Here is a 22,285-nt window from a genome sequence, read left to right as displayed (position 1 = left end):
ACTGACCCTGCCCTGCAGCCACAGTGACCAGGCGCCAGCTGCCAGGGGCTGGACAGGGATCTGCGCCCCTGGACTGACCCCCTGCCCTGCCCCAGGGCTTGCACTGAGGGGGTGGCATTGCCAGGAGCCCCGTGGCCCACATGCAGCCAGAGCTGCCAGGTCCACAGAAGGGAGGGCAAGACCTGACCCCAGCCCAGGAAACAGCCCTGCCCCAGCCCAGAGGAGCCGGGGTAGGGGTGACGTAGCCCCCTAGGCCAGGGGTCCACATTCAACCTCCAAGGACGAGGTGCAGGAAACCCACCCACCCCCAGGAGCCACCGAGCTCCCGGCTGGGCCAGCACTGGCACCTGGGCACCAAGGGTACAGACAGCACCAGCACCACAACGGTCCCTCCCTAGCCTGGTTCTTCAGTCTTCAAACCCTGGGTAGCTGTGACCCCGAGCAGGACTGCCCTGCCCCGGGGCAGCTTCCTGGGGCCAGCCCACAGCCCACCCCTTTCCCCACTGCCCCAGGCCCCAGTGCCCTCCGCTGGATTGGGTCCATCACGCTGACACTTACCACAGCTCCAAGCTTTCGCGGGCTGAGAGAGAAGGAAGAGGGGGTTATTGCTCCCCCACCACACAGCATGGGAAGGGGGTTGGGCAGGGCAGAGGTGCAAACGGGAGCCCCGGGAACAGTAGCTGCCACCCTTGCCCTCACTGACGGCACTTTGCGCCTGAGCCCAGCAGATCCAGCTGCGCAGGCTGGCGACACAGACCCCTGCAGCCAGCTATCCTGGGCACCGCAGGCCTGCACGGCCCCTGCCCTCTCACCTGTCTGTCCCCCCCCGCACAGCCCCAGCCCCAGTCCCAGCCCCCATCCTTCCCAGCTCCATCAGCCCCCGCACGCAGGACTTGGAGCCCCTCAGCCTGGGTCAGAGGCTGGAGTCCCCCAGGGGCCTGGAGCCCCTCCCGCAGCACAGGGGTTGCAGCGCTCTTCTTACCAAGGTGCCCACTTACACTGCAACAGGGACAGGTTGGTGGGGGACCAGCTGGCACAGGGGCTGGGGCAGGCTCACCACAGGGGTGGTGCACACATCTTCCCCCTCTCTGCTGCTTGTCTGGGCATCTAGGCAATGTATGACGTGTACAAGGGCCATACATGTGCAGTAAGAGCTTTGTAGCCATGCAGCTTGTTATTTGCCAACCACCAGCAGCTGGGGGACAGGTCCTTGCACCTCTGCACAGCTTTACTTGGAGATCATAACACAGTCTTTGCAGCCCAGAGCAGAGCTGAGCAGCAGGAGACTGCACAGAGCTCCACAGCTGGTTTGAAACAAGATTAAGGGGAGCTGGGACAAGTTCACAGGGGATAGGATGTCTGGGATCCCGGTCAGGGTGTCACGAGTGGATCTTTAATGGAAAGATGCCAGAGGCCACCTCCTCCAGCTCTGTCACCCCCAGGCAGAAGAGTTCTCTCCCATGGCCCACACCAGAGATAAGGACATATGGCAGGTGGGGAACAGGAGGCGCACGGTGCTGTGGGGACACAGAGCAGCTAGAAGGGCCAAGCCTGAGATGGGGCTTGAACCAAAGAGGGTGAGGGGTCAGTGGGGCCATCACAGAGGTGCTGGGACTCAAAATGGAGAGGCCAGGAGGCCAGGCCAGGGACGGCGGGTGTGGGGCACGGAGCCTGGGTTTGAACTGAGCTGCTGGGTGGTCTCACCATGTTCTCTGCTAGAAGGACCAAGCACTGACCTGTTGTGCCCATGGTGACATGACCAACCCAAAGCAGGCTCAGGAAGCTTGTCCCAATGAACCCCAGTACTCTACAGGAATCGTTATAAGGAAACTTTAATGTAAATCTTAATTTGAGAAAACAGACAGTTAAAAACAGAGAAAGGCAAGCGATGTCTAACCACGACGTGATTATTGCAGCCGCAAAAGGTAAAATGCTCATAATACCTGGAATAGCAAGAAAGCAATCCTGGACTCTTCACAATCAGTAGCAGGTGGTTTACTGATTAACTGCGCTCATGCTAACACGGCCTAAATTATTCCTCCAAAGCATCCGAAGACCTACGGAAGCTCCCACCCCAGGCGTGGGGTTTTGCTCCCCGCCGTCTCCAAGCAGAGGCAGATGTGGGGGAGCGGGGGGGCCCAGGGGGTCTTTCCCCGAGGTTAACGGACACTCCGCCGTGTGTCCCTGGGGCAGCCTCACTGCACTCCCTGCCTCATTTTCTCCTCCAAAGCTGTCCAGCAGGAGTGTCGGACTGACTCTGTGCCTAGGCTGCATCTGGACCCCGGGGCTCCTCAAGGGCCAGGTTGGCGAGGGCCGGATCGGCTCCCCGAAGGCCAGATCGGCGAGGCAGCACTGGTGAGGTGAGCGGTGGAGGCAGCCATGGGTGTCACGCAGCCAGGTAACACCTGAGGCTCAGTCCCCTGGATTGCAGTGGCAGGCCTGCCCCCATGCACCCTGCCCCTCTCCCAGCCCTATGGGTGGATCTGGCCCACAGGCCTTCAGCTCGGGAGCCCAGTTCTGCAGATACAGGCACATGCTGTCTTGGGAGGAACCGGAGAGAGACGCTTGTGGAGAAGAGCTCCCCTTAGGACAAGTCCAAAGTGTCTCTGGGCCCAAACCACATTGCCTCACGAGCAGCGACTACTGGACATGGGCCGCTGATGCAAAGTAAATGTGGGTCACTGCAATTAAAGTATGATGTAGTTTTGGGAAGGAAAGGGGCCCAGGCTGGGACCCGCAAGGAGGCAATATCGGAGCCTAGGAATCCTGAAAGCTGGACACAAAACTGAATGATTGTTCAGAGAAGCAAAGGCTCATGCCGAGGAGACGGCCCCGTGGCAGAGGTGGCCAAGCTCATGGGGATGTGCGGGAGTCTCCAATCACCCCGTGACTCCCTCAGGCACCTGAACGGGTAGGCTGCACCATTGGCCTTGCTCGGCGTCAAGTCCAGAAGCAAAGCAAGCCCAGCACGGGGGAGGAAAGCTGCTCAAGGAAGCGAGATGCCTGCTGGGATTGCTGTCACAGCCCAGGGCAGAAGAAGCACGTGGCTGGCTGCTGGCAGCTCTCCCGCGAATGGGGCAGCAGGGGAGAAAGCGCAGAGGGGTTTTCACTTGGTTGCATCCCTGTCACAGAGCCAGCGCTGGCCCATTGCCGACATACAGGCTTCTCACTTCGAAGCCTTTTCCAGCACACGTATGGCGTCGTCAGCAGCATCATTCAGGAAACCCTCCAGCAAGCTGTACATGGTCTTGTAAGAAAGGATGCCTGATACCACAGAACCTAGCACGGGACACACTATGGGGAGGATATTGTTGAAAACCAAAGTGTTTTTCACTGCCCCACCTACTGCCTTGGACAGGAGCTTAAGGACGAGATCTTTTGTGATTTCTTGGCCCAGGGGGGACTTTATCACAGCTCTCAGCTCTTCGATGGGCTTGTTTGTGCGCCTAGCAATCCCGTCGAGGGAATGTTCATCCAGGCCAAAGTCCTGGCAGCACTGTGTCAGGAATGTCACCAGGAGAACTGCATTGCGCTCAGTGGCAAAGCCTGGCACAGGAACTACACCGGCTCCTAAGGAAGCTAAATTCTTCAGCCATACCTGGTCCATCAAATATTTCTTCTTCTCCTTCAAGGTTTCTTTAGAGAGGTTGGACAGGGAGCGGAGAAAAGCTAATCGCTTGTGACTGGGCAGGTCGTGCAGAAGAGTCTCCTGCAGCTTGGGGAAATCATACTCATTAGTGGACCAGTTTGAGACAAGAAAAACCTGTTGGAAATCCATCCCTCCTTTCTGCAGGTTTCCAATGCAGTTATCTCGGATGGTTTTCAGGATCGCAGCCTCGTCGTACTGTGGTGGGCGTGAAGCAGACGGTCTCTTCAGGCATCCAGACTGATCGTACGGTCTCCGCTCGTAGTCCAAATCCTGATCCACCTTGGCGCGCACATAGTAGAAGCGCTTCCCCAGTCCCTGGATCTCACTGGCCAGTTTGATGTCGTACTCTGTGAAGCGCGGGCTGGAAACGATGATGAAAAAATCATAGCGATCGAACTGCACCTGTTGGAGGTATGTGTCTGCTCGAAATGTTGGTGTCCCAATTCCCGGCAGGTCCCACAAGATGACATTGGGATATTGAGGGTGTGGGAAACAGGCAGGCTTAGATGTTGTTTCTGTCACTCCTGTGGTGGCTCTGTCCCTATCTCCATCCTCCACACCACGCATGGCATTGACAAAGGATGACTTGCCAGAGCCTGCGATCCCTGTGACGGCAATGTTGAGACCCACCTTGTCTAGACTGGCCAGAACCTCTCGGGCTTTCGAGGCTGCTGCCACAAGGTCTCCTTTCTTTAGTGCAGCCTTCAGTTCCTCCTGCTGCTCTGGGGGTATGGTGGAAAGGGGTTCAGGACCCAAATTCTCACCAGCACCAGCCATGGCAGCTCCTGTAAGGTGCTCTGGAGCCTGCGGGGAGGAAAGGAAAGGTTTTCATTAGGGTTGACTGGCTCGTAGCAGGAGGGAGGGGAGCTGAGCTGCAGGGAGGGTGCCTCGGTGTCCCCAGCGTGGGCTGATCAGGGAAGCGATTGCCCCGGCCACCCCCGTGGTGGGGGCTCAGATTCACAGCCCAGTGTGAGAGCAGTGATCCCATCCAGCCCCCAAATGGCTTTCCTGGGAAGGCACGTGCTCCAGGCACGGCTTGGAAGTGGGGCCACCTCCCGCTGTGGAGCCAGCCCAGCCCAGCCCTGGGCAGCAAGGGGTCTGGAGACTGCGGAGAAGGGTCCTGCCCCGTCTCACCCTGGCCTTCGACTCAGGCTCCCCTCCCTGGGCAGCACGCCCTCCCCTGAAAGGACTCTCAGAGGTGGGTGGGTCTCTGGCATCGCAGCCCCATCACTTCACGAGGCAGTGGGCTCCTGTGACTCCCCGGTGCCAAGCAGGGTCGATAAAAATCAATGATTTTTTTTTAATCAAAAAATCTTTTTTTTTATTTAAATTGTATTTTTTTCATTTAATCATAGTTTATTTATCTTTTTTGTTAAGATGCTTTTAAATAAATTAAATCAAAACGAGAGCGAGGCCAGGGCAATGGCCGTAATGCAGGGTACAGCCGCACCCGGACGAGAGCGAGGCCAGGCCAATGGCCGTAGTGCAGGGTACAGCCGCACCCGGACGAGAGCGGGGCCAGGGCAATGGCCGTAATGCAGGGTACAGCCGCACCCTGACGAGAGCAGGGCCAGGGCAATGGCTGTAGTGCATGGTACAGCCACACCTGGACGAGAGCGAGGCCAGGGCAATGGCCGTAATGCAGGGTACAGCCGCACCCGGACGAGAGCGAGGCCAGGCCAATGGCCGTAGTGCAGGGTACAGCCGCACCCGGACGAGAGCGGGGCCAGGGCAATGGCCGTAATGCAGGGTACAGCCGCACCCTGACGAGAGCAGGGCCAGGGCAATGGCTGTAGTGCATGGTACAGCCACACCTGGACGAGAGCGAGGCCAGGGCAATGGCCGTAATGCAGGGTACAGCCGCACCCGGACGAGAGCGAGGCCAGGCCAATGGCCGTAGTGCAGGGTACAGCCGCACCCGGACGAGAGCGAGGCCAGGGCAATGGCTGTAGTGCAGGGTACAGCCGCACCCTGACGAGAGCTGGGCCAGGGCAATGGCTGTAATGCAGGGTACGGCCGCACCCGGACGAGAGCGAGGCCAGGGCAATGGCCGTAGTGTAGGGTACGGCCACACCCTGATGAGAGCGAGGCCAGGGCAATGGCGGTAGTGCAGGGTACAGCCGCACCCGGATGAGAGTGGGGCCAGGGCAATGGCCGTAGTGCAGGGTACAGCCGCACCCTGACGAGAGTGGGGCCAGGGCAATGGCCGTAATGCAGGGTACAGCCGCACCCTGACGAGAACGAGGCCAGGGCAATGGCCGTAATGCAGGGTACGGCCACACCCTGACGAGAGCGGGGCCAGGGCAATGGCCGTAGTGCAGGGTACAGCCGCACCCTGACGAGAGCAGGGCAAGGGCAATGCCCGTAATGCAGGGTACAGCCGCACCCTGACGAGAGCGGGGCCAGGGCAATGGCTGTAGTGCAGGGTACAGCCGCACCCGGACGAGAGCGAGGCCAGGGCAATGGCTGTAGTGCAGGGTACAGCCGCACCCTGACGAGAGCGGGGCCAGGGCAACGGCCGTAATGCAGGGTACGGCCGCACCCTGACGAGAGCGGGGCCAGGGCAATGGCCGTAGTGCAGGGTACAGCCGCACCCTGACGAGAGCGAGGCCAGGGCAATGGCCGTAATGCAGGGTACGGCCGCACCCTGACGAGAGCGAGGCCAGGGCAATGGCCGTAGTGCAGGGTACAGCCGCACCCGGACGAGAGCGAGGCCAGGGCAATGGCTGTAGTGCAGGGTACAGCCGCACCCGGATGAGAGCGAGGCCAGGGCAATAGCTGTAGTGCAGGGTACGGCCGCACCCTGACGAGAGCAGGGCCAGGGCAATGGCTGTAGTGCAGGGTACAGCCGCACCCGGACGAGAGCGAGGCCAGGGCAACGGCCGTAATGCAGGGTACAGCCGCACCCTGACGAGAGCGGGGCCAGGGCCACGGCCATGCTGTGGGGTAGAGCTGTGCCCTGAGACAAGCTGGGCCGAGGCCACAGCCATGTTGCGGGGTAGAGCGGTGCCCTGAGCGGAGCGGGGCCGGGGCTGGAGCCATGGCACAGGGTATAGCTGCGCCCTAAGGACAGCGGAGCTGGGCGACGGCCGGCCATGGTGTGGGGCACAGCCCTGCCGTGAGGAGAGCAGCGACGGGCATACGCTGCACGGCGAGGGCAGCATTGACACGGCCATGGCGTGGGGTAGAGCTGAGGGGGCCAGGGCCAGGGCCATGGCGGCGGGGGGTCCGTGGCATGGGGAGACCACAGCAGAGCTCTAGAGCTGCGGTCTCAAAGTAGCAGCAGGCGGGAGCCGTGGCCTGGGGGAAGCGGGGCCACGGCCACGGTGCGGGGTAGAGCCGTGCCCGAAGGAGAGCGGTGGCGGGGGGACGGCGGTGGGCGAGAGCCACTGCCGGCAGTGGGAGGAGATGTGGGCAGCGTACCCCACACCGTCCATTGCTCCTCCCGCTGCTGGCGGCGTGGCTGTGCCTCCCGTAGACCTACCTGTGGGGAGCTGCCGGTGCTGCTTTCCACCCTGCCTGGCTGCTACACGCGTGTGTGCCCGTGCACACGTATATAGCCTCCCTGTGTGCAACCGCCCTGCTACGACAGCCTGTGTTTTCTGGTGCTCTTTGATCCTTTAAAGGAGAAAGTCTCGCTGCGCGTGGCGTCACTGAGAGGCGTGGACATTGGCCCTGCCTTTACAGTTCAATGAGGAAGCCAGCGCTGCAGTCCAATGTTTGTCTGCTTTCATTTCTGCTCGTTTTACCAATGGGACGAGGAAGAGGGTTGGAGCCGGAGAGCTGCCGCAGGGGAGAAAATAGCGAGTGCCGAAAGCAGGGGAGACCTTTGACTAGAAAGGGCCCCGAGGAAGGACGAAGGCCGATGAGCAGAACGGGGAGCCATGCTAGCAGAGACTTGTGTCACCCCACGAAGGAAGTGAACAGATGTTTAATTGCAGCGTTACAACACTTGACTCTGTTCAAGCCTCCCACTGGTGTCAGGGGAGATCTGCACATGGGGAATATACGGATGGAGCCGTGAGTTTCGTAGCGCGGTCACTTCATCCAGACCGTTCATAAAACTGGGATGTGAGCCTCCGGTGACAAGCTCACATGAACAGGACGGGGCTTTCCAGGCTACCGCCGAAGGAAGAGTTGTGCGACTTGTTGGGGGCTCAGTACAGATCGTGTCCACAGAGCCGGTTCTCCACTCGCACAGCTGTTTGTGCCCCCCTGCGCTCTGCCAGGGTTCCCGACTATCTGTCAGAGTGGAAGGAGGTCTGTACATTGCCCACCTCCAGTTCAAAGAGGAGCTTCTAAAGGGTCAGAGACCTTTCCCCGTATCTGCCCGCGTCCTCAATATGTAGCTGATAAACTGCCAGGGAAGTCTGCATGAAATCAGTTGTATTATGCAAAATTAGGGCAAATGTGTTATGTCTTTCCCACCGTACTCATTAGACTTTGCTTCAAAAAAAAATAATGGAGTTGCAGCAGTAGCTTGCAGTTTCCCTTCATTTCCCATTCCCATGCCAGATGAAATCATATTATAGGCCCAGGTAGCAGGAAATCCAAAGGGAGAGTCTTTAAATACTAATGTACTTACTGAAATATTACAGTTACTACTAAAGGTCTTTAATGAGGATTAAATGAATCGATGACTGGCCACAAATACTCCTAGTAGCTAGACAGCTAGAAAGATAATTCTCTCGCATGTAGTTATTATAGAATCATAGAAAACAAGGGTTGAAGGGACCTCAGGAGGTCACATCTAGTCCAAAACCCTGCTCACAGCAGGACCAGCCCCAAATACATCATCCCAGACAAGGCTTTGTCTACCTAGGTCTTCAAAACCTCCAAGCATGGCGACTCCATCACCTCTCTGGGGAGCCTGTTGCAGTGCTTCACCACCCTTCTAGAGAGAAAATTCTTCCTAATATCCAACTTCAACTTCCCTTGCTGCAGCTTGAGCCCATTGCTCCTTGTCCTGTATCTGCCCCCACTGAGACCAGCCCAGCTCCATCCTCTTTGCAGCCCCCCTGCAGGGAGGTGACGGCTGCTATTCAATCCCCCTCCGTCTTCTCTTCTGCAGACTCAATCAGCCCATTTCCCTCCTCCTCTCCTCACCAGTCCTGTCCCCCAGCCCCACAACCACTTTCGTTGCCCTCCGCTGGACTCTCTCCAACGTGTCCACATCCTTTCTATAGAGGCGGGGACCCACAGCTGGATACAGGACTCCAGATGTGGCCTCCCCAGTGCTGAATAGACAGGAAGAGTCACGTCCCTCCATCTGCTGGCAGCGCTCATACCGATACAGCCCAGGATGCCATTAGTCTTCTTGGCAACAAGGGCGCACTGCTGGCTCCTGTCCGGCTTCTTGTCCACTGCCACCTCCAGGTCTTTTTTCTGCAGAGCTGCTGCTTAGCCAACTATATGTTGAGTGAAGAAGTGAGGAAGGAGATTCTCTGGTGAAATTAAACAGTAATTCATAAAAGATGTACTAACATTGGGTTTATTTAAAGAATATTGAAGACCCTTCACCCACTCCGCTTCCAGCAGTTTACCCAGCCTAAGATAAGTAGCGTCACATCAGCGTCAGGCTAGGATGTATCCGAACAGAAGCTGGATGCTGCGGGTAGTTCCCTGGCTGGCATGCATCCTATTGAGTCAGCCCTGCCTCAAGATCCCAACATGATGTTAGGAGGTTGGGTGCTGCTGGAGAGGTGGCATTGCAGATGCAGTAAACCAACAAAGCCAGTGCCCAGGCATTGGGTTGTCCCATGCCACTTTGTGCAATATACTGGTGCGTGGATCTGTGCAAACTGCAACAGAGGCAATTGCTTTCTGCCTAATTTAAGCTCCCTGTGCAGTTTCATGGAGAAAGCTCTTCTCCAGCCCCCAGCAATACAGCTGCATAGTCTTGCTGTGCAAAGACGTCTGCTTTTCTCTAATTTAGAAAGACCTGCTTTTCTCCACCAGTTACATCCACAGGGGGATCAAGCCATCGGCCTTGACATTATTAACACCAGATCATAATCAACTCGAGCCAAGAGCCAAGCCAGGGCAGGCAACAGACCCTCTGGAAATGATTAGTGCTGTGCCCAAACCAGCTGAACTAGGCAGCCCGGAGTGGGATTAACAGGGGTGACGCCAGGTATAAAGAGCTGCAAAAGACTGACTTCCTGGCAGTGCATTTTAGGGGGCATACAAGCTGGACCAGACACAGGCTGATTCTGTGTGCCATGCCGCAGGCTGACATCCCATTGCACTCACTGTGTGGAGCACAGCACCCTTTGCTAGCACACGACCACGAGTGGTCACAAGAGCACATGCAACGTAGCTTGAACCTACCAGCATCTTTCTGCCTTGCTGTTCCTAGGGTAGCCACCACCTCCTGCTCTATTTGAACAGGAGTAATTCAAAACTGGAAGCTTAACAAGACTGTCAGTTGGCATGTTAGTAAAATCCGGCAGTTTTGTTTGCACAAGTATGTAATCATCCAAGTGTCTGTGGCCAGGACTGAAAGTTTGCTAGTTTTGCTCTAAACAACATATCTCTTGTGTTGATTTTTCTTGGGCTCTTTTCTCATGTGGCATTATCAAGATGAATACTCAAACATGCACAGAAAATCAAGCAGTACAAAAAGAAAATTGAATGGGAAAGCTACTATAAATTTAATATAGTTTGGAAATATGAGAGCAGGGCTTCAGAAATGTCATGGCAGAAGATATGCAAATAGATATTTTCATTTTCTAAGGATATAATCATTCCTGTTGATGACAACTGGATTCTGCACCATCACTGGCACTAAAGTAGATCTCTTGTCCTTGGTGAGGTCATATATACATATGTATATGCATATTTCATTGTATTTTGCTCTTATAGCAAAACATCTATTGATCAGCCCTGAGCAGCCTGCAGGTTTTCTGGTCCTCCACGAGGTGTCACACTCCTTGTAAAAATACAGATGGGACAAGTATTATTTCCAAAGCAAGACTCCCGCAAGTCAGAAAGCGCTCCGCTACACAGGTATATTAGGTCCTTTGCTGTCCATAGAGTCACTCAGCAGCTACTCTGGGGTAGCTCAAGATAGCACTTGGCCTCGAGTCAAGCAGACATTGTGAATGTGTTTTAAAATGAATTGCAAAACGTGTTTAAGGGGTGTAGGTTGTAGCCGCGTTGGTCTAAAGACATAGGCAGGCAAGGTCCTTTGGGTAAATGCGGTATCTTTTATTGGACCAACTAAATAGTTGGAAAAAAGTTCTTTGCAAGCTTTCGGGTACAAACGTGTGTGTTTGTGCCTGAAAGCTTGCACGGTATCCAGGTCATAGCCGTATTGGCCTAGAGGAAAAAGCAATCGGGATTCATGGTAAAGATGATATCTTTTATTAGACCAACTAGATTTTTGAAAAGAAAAAAAAAGCTTGCAATTAAAGAATTTTTTTTTGCAAAAATCTAGTTGGTCTAATAAAAGATATCACCTCTACCAGGAGTCCTGATTGCTGAAAGCTTGCAATGAACTTTTTTCCAACTCTTTAGTTGCTCTAATAAAAGATATCTCATCTACCCAAAGAACCTTGCCAAACCTTGTTTAAGTAACCGGGACATGATGGATGGGAGCCTCAGAGGTGCCCACAATGATTTGATTCTGCTGCCACTGAAGTCAAATTTAGGCTGTGGTTGAGCACATGTAAAAATCTCATTCATGGCTTTGCTACGAGGATCCATGTTCAGTTAAAAACTTGAAAATTTCCAATTATGAGATCAGTCAGCCGCTCAGGTGTGAAGCATCAAGCTCACAGAAAGCACTAGCACTTGGCACCTTTCAGGACCAGTCCTCCCATCACAGCAACATCAGTTCAAATGACATGAAACTTTTCAAATGAACTTTCTTGTTCTTTCCTGTTTGCAGAGGAGACGAAGGGTCTGATTCTGACAACGGCTAGACAGGGAGTGAGCTCAGAGCGCTGGAGACTGACAAGGGCTCCTTCCCTGCACCTCGTCCTTTTTGTTCTCTCGCCATTTGTTTCTTTTATCCACCTGTTGCTTCTTGTCCTGACCTGGCCTGTACACTCTTGGGAGCAAGGACTAGGTTTGACTCTACAGCGAGTCATTCATTGAGGTCCCCCGGACACAGCGTCTTAGCCATCATCGTTGTCAGTGTTACCATCATCCTACAGGCCTTGTTCAACCCAGTCGCAACAGATTCATTAGGCGATTACAGCAGGGAGGGGGAGATTAGCTCTAAGTATGGAACGGGGCTCACGTGCTTTTTACTCTACAAAACACCTGTCACAGTGTGTCATGTAGAGTGGCTTAATTGTGTTCAGAAATCCCAAGAGCTCTGGGAATGACCTGTTTTACTAAAAAAGAAAATCACATAACAAGAATCAAATACCCTGTTTTTGCCAGGCTTGTATTACACACAATTATTCAGAATGTTTTTTTTAAAATTAAATGCTAATTTTTGCCATTCATTACTTCCCCCCCTATCCCCACCTCTTCCTGCCTAAATGGGTATATGCCAGTCTTGAATGCATGCATGGCCAGATTCGGCAAAATGATAGAAAATCACCAATCTCCATGAAACAAAAAATCAAATGTGTTTAATAAATTAAACTGTGTAAGTTCCTGCAGTCCCCATGCTCTGCTGAAGCCATTATTTTAAGAAATTCCACATGAGTTTATATTGCCATTCATTTTGTTCTGTGAAGAAAAAGGAAATAAAGTATTTAGCAGGGCAAAATCTGGAATCATATTATTTTCTTATTTCTATTTAGGAAAATAGCCTTTTATAATTGCACATGTTTCGGCAGTCACATTCTTGATGTGGTCTTTATGGATAACCCCCAGCTCTTTCAGTGGGATAAAGGGAAATATAGCTTCCCATACTTCGTGTATGCTGTGGGGAATGGGAAAAAAAGAAATATATAGACCTTGTCCCAAGTGCTAATGTTCAGGGGAGATACGGTATTATTATATTATTCTGCACAAGTCATGGGAAGCTGGAGGGTGGCGGGGGGAGCTGGCAGGTCTCTATTGCTCTCCTGAAGCTCACACTATCCTCCAACGTGAGGATCTGGGCTGAACAGGAGCTAGCGAGTCTCCATGTAAGCTACAGCTGCTGAGCAGCTTTTGGTAGACCACAGCGAGGAAGAAGGGCTCTGCATGAAATTGCCGTGTCTGACAGTTAGGCCAGTAGCCTAGTCCCACCTCCGCTACCGTCGTCCTGTGTGACCTTGGGCAAGTCACTTATAACATGTCTCTGACTCAGCTGACATTTCATTGACTTTTGCCAAGTACTTTGACATCCTCCAGTGCAAGGTTCTGCCACTTTATCAGTATTTTCACACCAGGCCAAGGACTTTGCAGAGATGAAAGTGTGCTTAACCAGCTCTTCTGGCTGGGCTGATGTAGTTGGGGCTGGTCCTGCTTGGAGCAGGGGGTTGGACTAGATGTGATCCCCTGAGGTCCCTTCCCGCCCTCATTGTCTGTGATTCTTCAGGAGCTCCTCGCACTTGAGGAGAAACCCCGGGTGACACAGAGCTCAGGTGTTTGGCTTCAGCTATTTCCAGCCTTGACCATGAGGAGGTATAGGTGGGGCAGGGGTTTCGGGATAGATGCCTCTGCTTTCACCGTTACTGGTTGTCATGGCTTCTAGGGTTTTATTATTGTTGAATTATGAGTGATGATGATAGGATGATGATATGATAATTATGACCGATGATGATGATAGGTTTGCAAACCCTTCCGTTTAAAGCTGCCTGGCCGTGACCACAGCATTTCTAGGCAGGCGGCAGTCCTTCATGGCTTGTTATATCCCACCTGATTCCTTCGAAGCTCTTCACGCCACGGGTGTTAACGCCCCTCTCTCTTCCCCTCTCTTTCTAATGGTCTTAATCATGCACAAATTAAGCTAGTCTTTCTTCTGCATTTCTGCCAGCCGGTCCTGGTCATGTAGCTTCTATTTCACGACTGGTTTTAACTCCAGCTAACTTACCCTCAGGCCCGTGGGCAGTGAGCGGTGGCTCACACCTCTCACGTCTTGCCCCCAGGCTGGGTGTCCGGACTCTTCCGTCTTCCTCCGGGTCCTGGCGGGTCCTGAGCCTGCTGCTCCCTGAGCTGGCTTCACGCTTCGTGCCTTCGGCGAGTGCTGCGCTGCAAGAACCTCGCCAGACATTCAAACAAAAGCAGGATAGAAACCAGCCCTAGAGCCATCGCACATTTTCAAGCACTATCTTTATAGCCGGTCACCTCTTTTTATAGCCGGACGGTCATTTTTAGGCCGTCTGAAGCATGGGGGCTCTGCTTTGTGAGCCTGAAAAATTCTCATGACTGCACAGACGTGTCTTCATCACCTTTCGCCTCCTTTGCTGTGACTGTTTTTTAAATGCTTGCTTTAGGATCCGGGTTGCTGTTGCTGCCAGCCCCGAGCCTTTTGCAAAGCTGGCAGCTTCCTTCCCTCTGGGTCAGAAGCTGCACCCCGAGATGGGCGGCGGGGCTGGGGGCAGAGGGGCTGTGGTTTAGCCGGGGGGCTGGAAAGGCGGCCCCCCATGCCAAGCCCCCTCGCAGCCGGCAGGAGGAGCCGTGGGGCCGGGGCAGGGCAGGGCAGGGCAGGGCAGGGCAGGGGCGGACACACGCTCCGTGCCCCGGGGCCGGGCTGCCCGCGCTGGGGCGGCGCCTCTCCCGGCTCCTCCGCCGGCAGAGACCGCCTGACAGCCGGGCACGCCGCACCGCACTCGCCGGCACCCGGGCGGCCGCGGCACACGCACCGGGACTTGCACACACCCCCGTGCACACGCACCGGGACTTGCACACACCCCCGTGCACACGCACCGGGACTTGCACACACACACACACACCCCCGTGCACACGCACCGGGACTTGCACACACCCCCGTGCACACGCACCGGGACTTGCACACACACACACACCCGTGCACACGCACCGGGACTTGCACACACCCCCGTGCACACGCACCGGGACTTGCACACACACACACCCGTGCACACGCAGCGCCCAAGCGAGCAACACACGCACGCACTCCGGCAGGCACAGAGGAGCCAAGCGCCTGGGACACACACACACATATACGGACACATCCACACACAAATTGGCACGCACGCACGCACACAGACTGTCACGCGCACACACGCACAGAGGACGCGGGCACCCAGGGCGGGGTGGGGGGAGACCCCCATGCGCCCCCCGCGCAGCCCCGCCGCCCTGGGGCTCCTGGCCGCTGCGCTGGCGCTGAGCGGCTGCGGGGGCCGGAGCCAGGCGAGCCCGGAGCCAGGTGGGTAGCGCCGGGGTCCGCGCGGGGTGGTGGGGAAGCATCTTCACTGGCTTCATCGCATGGAGGAGATCTCTGGGCTGCGGCTGCACGAAGCCTCCCCCCAGTGCTGGGACCGGAGGAGCCCGGACCATGCCAGCCGTGCCCCTGCTCCCCCGGACTGGCAGCGGGCAGCTCGAACACCTTGATCCCCAGGCTGGGGTTTGACTCTTCCCTCTTCCTCCTCCTCCTGGTGCTGAAGAGTGCGGAGCCCGCTGGCAGCCGGCTGCATGGCTAGCGTGGAGAGAAACCAGCCGTAGAGCCCTTACACGGTCTAAGCGGTGGCTTCGTGGCAGGTTGCCTCTCTTTGTGTCTGGACGGTCGTTTTTGTGGCTTGCAGGAGTGGTCAGTGGAAGTGCACAGCACAGTTCATCAGGGAATGGCATGATCCTTCCTTTGCACTCAAACTATTTTGCATGATTACATAATGGATGTAACGGGTAGCAGGGAGCCAGGCAAGGCAAGTCCGCTAGGTCCTGCTGTGACCAAAACCCAGGGGTGAGGGGGAAGCATCTGCTTTTGTGACAAAGTCTTTTGCTGGGCACCAAACTTCCAGTGGAAGGAAATAGATCCTAAAATGTTTTTAGTATCGTGTTTGGGTCAAGTCTCAGGAGTTTTCCAGCAGCCGGGAAGGTCTCCTGAAGCAAAGCATGACATGTTTCCTTGCTTGTCAGATCCAGTACAAGTCTTTAACCACCACTTAGGTTGAACATGTGCTCGCCAGGAGAGCGCGCTGCCTTGTAGCAGCCCGAGCATGTGTCCATGCGTTCATTTGTCTCGTGGCACTTGCAGACGCCCACAGGATATTTCCTTGGCGCTTTGTTCAGGGTGGAGGTGTTAACTCAGGTGTCCCAACTACCTTCCAGCAGGAGGAATGATCTTTATTCCTGTCCTTCCGCTCCCACGACACCTCCCTCTGTTACCCTTTGCTCCTGTTCTTCATTGTCTTGGAGTATCTCTGTGCTCTCTTGAACGCTTGGCATTTATCATCCCACCGGCGGCTGCAGGGCAGGGCTGGGGTGGGACAGTATGGGACATACAGGCTCCCATCCACCAAAGTATTTGGGCTCCTTGTTGCTACATAAGTGCCTAAGTCTCTCGGATTTGATTTGGAGCAAGGTGCCTATGTGCTTTTTGGGGATGATTATGTGTGTGTGACAGTTCACACGTTGTCTCCCCAGACCCTATTCTCCAGCCGGCCCCTGACTACGACGTCGTCCATCCCATCAAGGTGGACGAGAGCGGGTCCTTTCTGTCCTATGATCTGTCTCAGCGCGCAGTTCACAAGAGGGCCCTCTCCCCAAGGACCGGTTCGCCCGCCTTTTACGAACTGCGTTACAAAGGACAGCACCTGAGGTTCAACTTAAGCCTCAACAGCCAGCTCCTGGCTCCTGGGTTTGTGAGCGAGCGGCGCTATGGAGGAATCGCTGAGGCCAAGATCCGCTCCTACGGTCACAATTCCTGCCACATGCTCGGAGAGGTTCAGAGCCAGGCGCTGAAAGGGGGTTTGGCAGCTGTGAGCACCTGCGATGGGCTGGTAAGTATTCCCGGGGAACTCATTAAAACTAATCACCTTGTATCAAAGTACTAAATAACTCAGTCGCTATTGAGCATGGGAGTGAGGAGCACGGCCTCTGAATCAGACCTTCCCAGACCTTCAGTGCAATGGGTACAATGGGTAGAAAACCCCCACATTGTACCCAGCTCACTCTGCCTTTCAGCATGCACAGTCGGCCACGGTGTGCCATGGGAGATGGGGCAAGATGGATCTGTGGTCTGATCCAGTGAACGGCAGGTCTTACATTGATCTGTCCTGAACGATGGGTGAAATCCAGGCTTTTACTGACAAAACTCCCATTGACCTTCTTCAGGACAAAGCTTCCTGCCACAGGCTGGATTCTGCATCCAGTAAAGTTAATGGCAGATTTCTCTGGTGCAGGATTAGCTCTTGTCCTCCCACCTATTTGCTTGGTTACTTTTGAATACTGGATCCCACAGCCCAATGCCTGCTGTTAGATTTAGACATCCCTGTTCTTGTGCAGATGTCTTGGGGCAGCAAGGACGCTGATTGCCAGGAGGCAGCGAAAGGTGCCACGTTGCCTTTATGTGCCTGACCATAGTCAGACGGAGGGACCTACTACTGTTATCCCCACTGAGAGAGGTCTGTGATTCAGAGATGAGGAGGGTTCAGTAGGTTTTGGTTTGATGCCTGCATGTGAGACTGTCTGTTGTCCCAAAGCAGGTGTCTCTGGTTGAGAACCAGGACATCAGCTGTTTTAAGCAAGAACAAGGTTTGCTCAGTGCAAGGGTTGGGTCTGCAGGAATATGATGCTCTTTTAGCGTCCTTAGCCTGACGAAGGGTTTTTGAACCCGAAAGCTTGCTTAATAACTATTCTCCAAACATTTGGGTTGGTCTAATAAAAGATATCAAATTCACCCAAGGAACCTTGTCTGCCTATATCCTTAGACCAACACGGCTACAACCTAAACCCCTGCATACTCAAATGTAGGCATTTACCCCCCAAATTGGGTGAGGAAACCACCGATGGCATGGGGAAGGTGTGCAACTGGTGGAAATCGTGATAGCTCCAGTGTGTCTAGTTGTAAAAGCCATAAGAGAGACATCTAAGCAGGGGCAAAGGATACCTGTGTATCATGCAGAAAGGTGAAGTAGGATGACTGTGACCATTCCATTGCGGCGGGTGTTATTTATGATTTAGGGTGTAAAAAGCAAGGTGCAGGAGGTCCTTGTCAGTGCATCATGTCAGGGTCAGGAAAGGCTTGCTCCCCTGGCACTGGCAGGAGATATATTGTGGAAAGAGCAATGAGAGGTACAGAGGACCTTGGGTTTGTACTGAGACCAGCATGATATGAATGGTCTCAGGGAGCTCTCACCACATTACAGTTCATTACAGTACAGAATGAGGCTCTTTAATTTGCACTCCCCCACCCCTCAATTTTACAGCTTGGACTCACGATATGATGGGTTTCTAGCTTTTGTTTTCAGCCTGCCAAGGAAAAAGAGTTAGGGTGGAGAAAACGGCTGGTGGCCCAGGCATAATGTTGGGAGCTGAGTTCAAATACTGCCTTTTGCACTAACGTCTTTTGTGGCCCGGGGCAATTTCACCCTCTGGGGATTGGGATTGTAACAACAACTTGCTTCTAGAGCTGGAGAAATGCTGTGGAGAAGATCTACGAACATCCATTCAAATGAGGCAAATTCATTTGGGAGACAGACACAAACTCTGATTCACATTTTTGTGAACATTTGTACGTCTGCATTGTTCATTGCCAAGGTGCTCGTAGAAATGGCGAGTGTTGGGCACACACATGTGACGGTGCCTTTGCACACAGATACTTTGTGCACAACTCGTCACCTTGGAAGTATTCACATGAGCACACTAAATGCTGTTTGTGGGCAAGGTATTCATCCAGTCAGGTACCAAAAACAACACTGTGGTCATGTCTACATGAGCAATTAATGCTATTTGTCTTTAGTGCATAGTAAATTTACTTCACAGTAGGTTAATTTACTGTGCAATAAATGCCTGCATGTGTAGACAGTGACGCTTTACTGCGCAGTAGATTAGTCTACTGTGCAGTAAAGTATCTCATGTAGACACAGCCTGTATGACTTATATGGCTAGTCCCCCAACATGAGCTCAGCATAAAACATTACTCAAAGGAAGAACCATTGCAAATTGCTCATAGGCTGGAAGTATGGTCACACAAACCATTCCTAGAACAATATACAAATAATACATGGATTTTTGCAAAAATCTATCCACAAATTACCCACAAACAAGAGCGAGAACGAAATTCAGATAAATAACAAATGGCTTGTTATGAGTGACCCATCCAGGGTCCCCTTCAAGGGGACGGATGAGCTCACGTTCCTAAAGAAGTGCAGGGAAAGTGAAATGTGAGCACGTCTGCTAAAATACTGATTGGTAGGAAAATTGCAAGACCAGAAGAGTTGTTAACAAACTTCCCAACGCAGAGTGCGGCAGGACTGGTGATGGACCACTTGTTATATTTCCATTTATTGAGAATCACTAGGGAATGCAGGTGGTAAATTGCTTCCAAAACACTGGGCCATTCAAACTGGCTTATGCATTTATGTATTTTTAAATTAAACCTGCTTTTTTTTTCAGTACCCAAAAGCTAAGAAACCCCAGAAGCTGTAATAACACCATACAACCTGTGTTACGTGATTGCTGTTGAGACTATAATGCAGCAAGCACTGTGGGTTTGTTATAAAGGATGAATCACATATCACTTGGAATTACGCTAGGCATTGTCGAACGTGAACGAGCTAGACAGCACCGTGGTGCAGAAGCTTAGTGCTACAGGCCCGGGGGACAGTGGCTTGCATTTATATACGATGAACATACTTTACACTAAAAGCCTTGTGCTGCTTCCATTGAAAACACTTTGCAATTCCAAGTTGTTTTATCCAGATGACTTGACCTGAAATTCCTACTTATGGCAAGATCAAGTGTAATTAGCATTCCTAGAGGCCAAGGAGCTCATCTCTTCTTTTTGTGCAACATCTGCTCTAGCATGTTATTCATGTAAGTTAGAATAACCGTATGCTGCTTAGGATCCTTTCCATTCCAGATTTGTGTTAGGTGATCTCGACCAGTGACACGAGATCAGGACAGTTAGGACTCTAGTCTGACAGACTATCAGGATTGAAAAATGGTGGTAAAATTAACTTTAAATTAGTGGTAGCATTAGCTTTAAATATAGACACTCCGAGCAAATCCCAGTCATTGCTGATTATCATTTATTTGAAAGATTTGTCTGGGATGAAGTCTTGTGTTGGACCCTGGTCCTTTGGAAGGCTAAACTGTGTGTGTAGGTCTTTGGGCGGCCAACATACAGGCTGGAAGCGTTTGCAGCACATTCTAGGGGATGCTGTTTTCCGCCCCTGAATGTGTGCAAGCACGCACGCACACACACATGCACCCACGTGCGCACGCGCACACACACACACACACACTAGCTGCTTTCCTGCATGGCTGCACCTGCATTTGGGGTGGATAAAGGGAGCAGGGGGCAATTTCAGGTCCACAAATCACATGCATGGCATGAAAGCATCATTAGTTGGATTCGAGTATAGAATGCATCACCAAAAACATGCAAGTCGAGGAAAGGCTGGCTGGGTTGTGAATGAGAAGGCGGCAGACGGACAGCATGATTCTGTGATGAAAGCTAAGCTTTTGGGGCTTCGGTCCCTTAAACGCAGCTGCCTCTCATGGGCAGCAGACATAAAAAAACCAACCAAAGCTCGGTCACCTCAGATGAGGGAGAGTGGCTGGCATGGGGCTCAGAAAGACCAGAGGAGTCCCAGCTATGGGGTCTGCTGTGAGATCCCCATCTGTTAACATCCCCAGGAGAGGTAGGCCTTGCTGGGAGGTCTGCTCCAAACACAAACTCTCCCGAGTCTTTGGTTCGTGTTCCTGAGCCGTGGGAGAGGATGGGGTGAGTACCCAGCACGCTGGACTCAGGAGGTCATTTTCTTTTCAAGAGGCAACCAGAACAGTAGCAGGCAGGGGAAGGCGCAAGGGCCGGTGTTGTGGCTGATGCTGGCAGCAGAGATAAGGGAGAGGCAGGCAGGATGAGACACGAATCTGGGTAGCAAGGGTTGGATCCCCAGAGGCTCCATCTGACATCCACAGATGCTCAGCATCTGAAAATGAAGCCCCCCCCCACCCAGCCTTGTGCAAGGGAAGCCACTGAGGTAGCATGGCTAACAAAGGCCACAGTCCTGAGGCTGGATCCATACAGCTGGGCTCCTCTGATTGAGCCCCAAAACGTAACTCAGGAGGACCTGCCTTTGTGGATACGAGAGCAGGGGCAGGGCCTAACTTGGGGGAAAGGTCTGCCATTGCATGTTGGACTCCACCTGTTAATGGGAGACTGGAGCACAGGGGCCGCGTCTACACGAGACGCTGACTGTGCAGTTGTTATTGCACAGTCATTTAGTACTTGCATGCCCAAGTACTAAATGACTGCATAGTAACCGGCGCCGCCCTGCAACGCTAGTGCGCAGTAGTAACGAGCTACTGCGCAGCAAGCGTCTCTTGTAGCCGTGGCCAGTGAGTAGCATTTTGGCTCCTCTCTGGCTTGCAGAATCTGAGCACGTAGCACCAGAAACTTCCCTCTCTCCATACGCTATTACATCCGCACACAAGACAGGGGTTGTGAGTGCCGCCTGGAAGGTGTGTTGCACTGTGCGTGCATGCTCTGCGGCTGGAAGATTTCCACCGTGTGAAAGGAGCCCTGGAGAGCAAGGAGCCCGAAGTGCTCTTAGGCCTCAGTGCACACACAGCACAGTGAGCTAGTGATCACACTCCCTGGAACAAACATGAGAGGCTAAGAAAACCAGCTTTATTGTGCCATGTTGTAGTCTTCCCCTTTTTTTTTTCTTCCTCGTGGCCTGCAGACAGTGGAAATGTCAGCTCACAAAGCATAATAAACAAAGCCCAGCGGCAATGGGTTTCTGAGTCAGCACACCGCTCCTCCGACTGTTGCAGACAAACTCGAGACAGGGCAAGGCTACTCTGCAGCAACTCACACAGTTAAGACCTCACCGAGTTATGTCAAAGCATGAGAACGCATTTAAACAACATATTTCTGGCAGCGATACCTCCCCATAGCTGTGCGGGCACCCACGTGTGAGAAACCTGCCGGCTCCTGCTGGGGAACTCCCTGTCGGATGAAAGGGATGCCCAGAGCAAAGTCAGGAGAACAGAAGCGTTTCCGATAGCTTGCTATCGTGGGCTCTTTGGTCCGAGGCCAGGCCGGGGTGCTCCATATGAGTCAGGCACCAGAGTTTATTATTAACCAAACAGAAGCTTTTTGGATTTCAGTTCCCACCGAAGGAAAGATGTCAACAGCACATCCTCTCCTTGTTGTGCTGACAGTGAATGCAGTTTGTCTCACTTAGTAACTCTGGGCGCCGGGACACGAGACAGGGGTTTAGTCTGTAGGGTTGCACTCTATGCCCCGAACTTGAAATGGTGGGTTTTTAATAGAAACCTTCCATTTCAATTTAGGGGTTTCCAGGACTGTTACGACAAGGGGGTCCGATCCTTTTTTTTTTCAGCAGAGCCTGCCCACAGCCAAGGGGCAAGCTGCCAGTGGGCTGAGCAGCCCCTGAGCTGCAGGGGACCCTGGTCCTTCCCTCCACCCCTCGGGGCTGCCCAGGATCAGAAAAAAAGGATCAGGCCCCTCACTGCTTCTGTCGTCAGCAGGCACCTAGGCGCGGTGAGGGGCCTGATCCATTTTTTTGCAGAGCCTGCCCACCTTTCCCGCAG

At 53.4% G+C, this 22,285-nt stretch overlaps 2 protein-coding genes across 2 annotated transcripts in view; one reads left to right on the top strand and one right to left on the bottom strand.

Moving 5' to 3' along the window:
* Positions 1–1,815: 1,815 nt before the first annotated feature.
* On the bottom strand, positions 1,816–7,311 carry LOC132243941 (interferon-inducible GTPase 5-like). Its single transcript, XM_059714499.1, has 2 exons — positions 7,134–7,311; positions 1,816–4,453 (listed from the first exon to the last, which is right to left on the bottom strand). Exon 2 carries the CDS (start codon positions 4,424–4,426, stop codon positions 3,167–3,169), a length of 1,260 nt encoding a protein of 419 aa, XP_059570482.1. The 5' UTR covers positions 4,427–4,453; positions 7,134–7,311; the 3' UTR covers positions 1,816–3,166.
* Positions 7,312–14,314: 7,003 nt separating this feature from the next.
* Positions 14,315–22,285, top strand: part of ADAMTS7 (ADAM metallopeptidase with thrombospondin type 1 motif 7) — a 137,853-nt gene continuing 129,882 nt past the window's right edge. The window contains exons 1-2 of the mRNA XM_014601147.3: positions 14,315–14,924; positions 16,142–16,497. Coding sequence (XP_014456633.2) covers positions 14,828–14,924; positions 16,142–16,497 — 453 coding nt within the window. The 5' untranslated portion in view covers positions 14,315–14,827. The remainder of the gene's footprint in view (positions 14,925–16,141; positions 16,498–22,285) is intronic.

Source organism: Alligator mississippiensis, chromosome 11 (assembly GCF_030867095.1).
Source record: "Alligator mississippiensis isolate rAllMis1 chromosome 11, rAllMis1, whole genome shotgun sequence".
Classification (NCBI taxonomy): domain Eukaryota; kingdom Metazoa; phylum Chordata; order Crocodylia; family Alligatoridae; genus Alligator; species Alligator mississippiensis.
The sequence above is the reverse complement of the archived record's forward strand: the minus strand, read 5'-3'. Positions and strand labels throughout refer to the sequence as shown.